Source organism: Monopterus albus, unplaced genomic scaffold, assembly GCF_001952655.1.
Source record: "Monopterus albus unplaced genomic scaffold, M_albus_1.0 scaffold195.1, whole genome shotgun sequence".
Taxonomy (NCBI): Eukaryota; Metazoa; Chordata; class Actinopteri; order Synbranchiformes; family Synbranchidae; genus Monopterus; species Monopterus albus.
The window spans coordinates 220,568-222,701 of NW_018128075.1; the positions used below are offsets into that span (position 1 = coordinate 220,568).

The window sequence follows — 2,134 nt, forward strand, 5'->3', positions numbered from 1 at the left end:
CTTTCCCTCATCCTTTAAAACTCGTATCTTTGCATGATCGGCAGTGTTTTTAAAACAAACAGGTGCTTTGTGTCACTCTCTCACCCTCTCCTCCCTTTAACTTTTCATTTAGTCGCTTTATGTATTAACCCTCTAAGGGACAGAACCATTTGTGCTCAGATGATAATTAAGTAAATATCAGGAATATTTCAGCAGTTAGGAAAGTTTCTCAAAATAGTTCTGAATAGAGAAGAGGGAAGTAAAACAATGTGCTTCCTTTTAAAGGTGGAACTTCTCACTGGGCTCTGACTTGTTTTTATGGTTTATACAAATGGATGCTCGGTATGTTCGAAGGATGAACCACTAACATATAAAATTCATTTTGACATTATTAATGCAAGAGGTTTGATACTTAATCAAAATGCAGTATTGATTTTTAAATGGTTATTGATTCTACTAGGAATTTAATGTTTTCATCTTATATACATTGTTAGCAGTTGTTGGTAAAATACAACAGTCAGTCAATGAATCAGTCAGCATGTGTAATACAATTCAGTTGTTCTGGTAAGGATACAGCAATACCTTGTGGAGATAACTTGGACTTTACCAGTTGCTCTTTGTTATATTTTGCTCTTGACACCTTGTTTTAACCTAAATATGTGTTAATTTAAGGGCAAAAGACATCGTTAAAAAGCTGTTGCCACGTTACTTTATATGACAGACTGTACATTATGCGGATATTCAGTATTCTTTCACAGCCAGCATTAACTTCTTCAAACCTGTTTGTCTCAGATTGTTTAGGCTATTGTTAATAAATGCATTAGAAAGTGTTTTGAAAGTGTTGCGGAGTTTTAACAGTAACTGCATGAAGGGTCAGGTGACACGTCGGCGAGTCCTTGGAGTCCTTGACTCGCTCAGGTATTGTGGAGTCGAACCCGGGGAAGTTCAAACTGGGTGACAATGAGCTTCAGGAGAGGAGAGGCTTTGTGGAGCGAACCAGAAAATCTGTCCAGGTAAAGTTCATCAGCACAAACTTTTTTTTTTTTGTCATTTTTTTAATTTCTTTTTTCTACCATGGCATGTGCACCATTTTCTTATTACCATTCCACATTGCAGACCTCAGCACCTGTTTAGTGATGACACAAAATGGTGGTGGCAGTTAGTGTCTGAAATAAATATGTTATATAATATAGGGAACAGGAAATGAATGACCAGGGCACAGTTCATGTAAAAAACACATTGCTATTGTGAGTTTTTACAGTGTAAACAACTGGTTTCTGATATTGAAGTTTTACTGCCACACACTTTGTGTATTTTATTTTGAAGGGTGTTACCTGTTTTTAAAGATGGCCGTATTGATTGAGGGATACCTACACAAACATTAGCAGAAGGCCTCGGCTGTATTTTGGCAACTGAAGTGTTTTTTTAAGACACACAGTAAACTTACAGGTCAGGCAAAGTCACTAAAGCACACAGTAGTGTTTGTGTTTCACTTAAGTTTTGATTGTAAGGAGACAAAGAATTGACTATCAGTTAATACCTGTCACCTTGTTTACCTGCACTGCAGCTTGGCTGAGTTGGATCAATGTTCATGCTGTGTGCACAAAGGAAAGTGTGAGTCAGTTTCTAACACAAGCCTTGCAGACAAAGGTACCATCCTTAAAATAGACCTGAAAAGAATTGAGTCATCTGAGCCAAACAAAAGTGCTCTGCTGAGAAGGAACAAAGACTTTCTGACATTTTGATGTGCCAGCTAGTGATTCTGGCACCGCAGCAGAAAATCCCATTAATGAAGCTGTCTGCACTGAGCTAGGCTTTAAACAGGTTTTCATTTTTGTGTGTGCAGGAGATGAAGGACCAATTATCCAGTCCTTCTGCTGTGGCTCAGGCAGAGAAGAAGAACAGACAGGTTGGTGGAAGTTCAGACACACCACAGGAGTTCACACACATTACATACACTGGGTAGACTATAATAAATTACTGTCATGGGCTGAATTATGCAACTCCAATAAATGTGTTGTTTTCAGTTTTGGTCCTTGCGTTCTGTGCACCACCACTTGTGCATCTTAAACCACTGTTGGTCAGTTTTTCTAGCTACTAGTGTAAATTTCTTGATGCAGTACCAGATTGAAAGGTACCAGAGGGTTTTGGCATC

At 38.4% G+C, this 2,134-nt stretch overlaps 1 protein-coding gene across 1 annotated transcript in view; it reads left to right on the forward strand.

Annotated features, from left to right (window-relative positions):
* Positions 1 to 2,134, forward strand: part of stx10 (syntaxin 10) — an 11,628-nt gene that overhangs the window by 2,941 nt on the left and 6,553 nt on the right. Inside the window, exons 4-5 of the mRNA XM_020617869.1 lie at positions 898 to 992; positions 1,826 to 1,888. Coding sequence (XP_020473525.1) covers positions 898 to 992; positions 1,826 to 1,888 — 158 coding nt within the window. The remainder of the gene's footprint in view (positions 1 to 897; positions 993 to 1,825; positions 1,889 to 2,134) is intronic.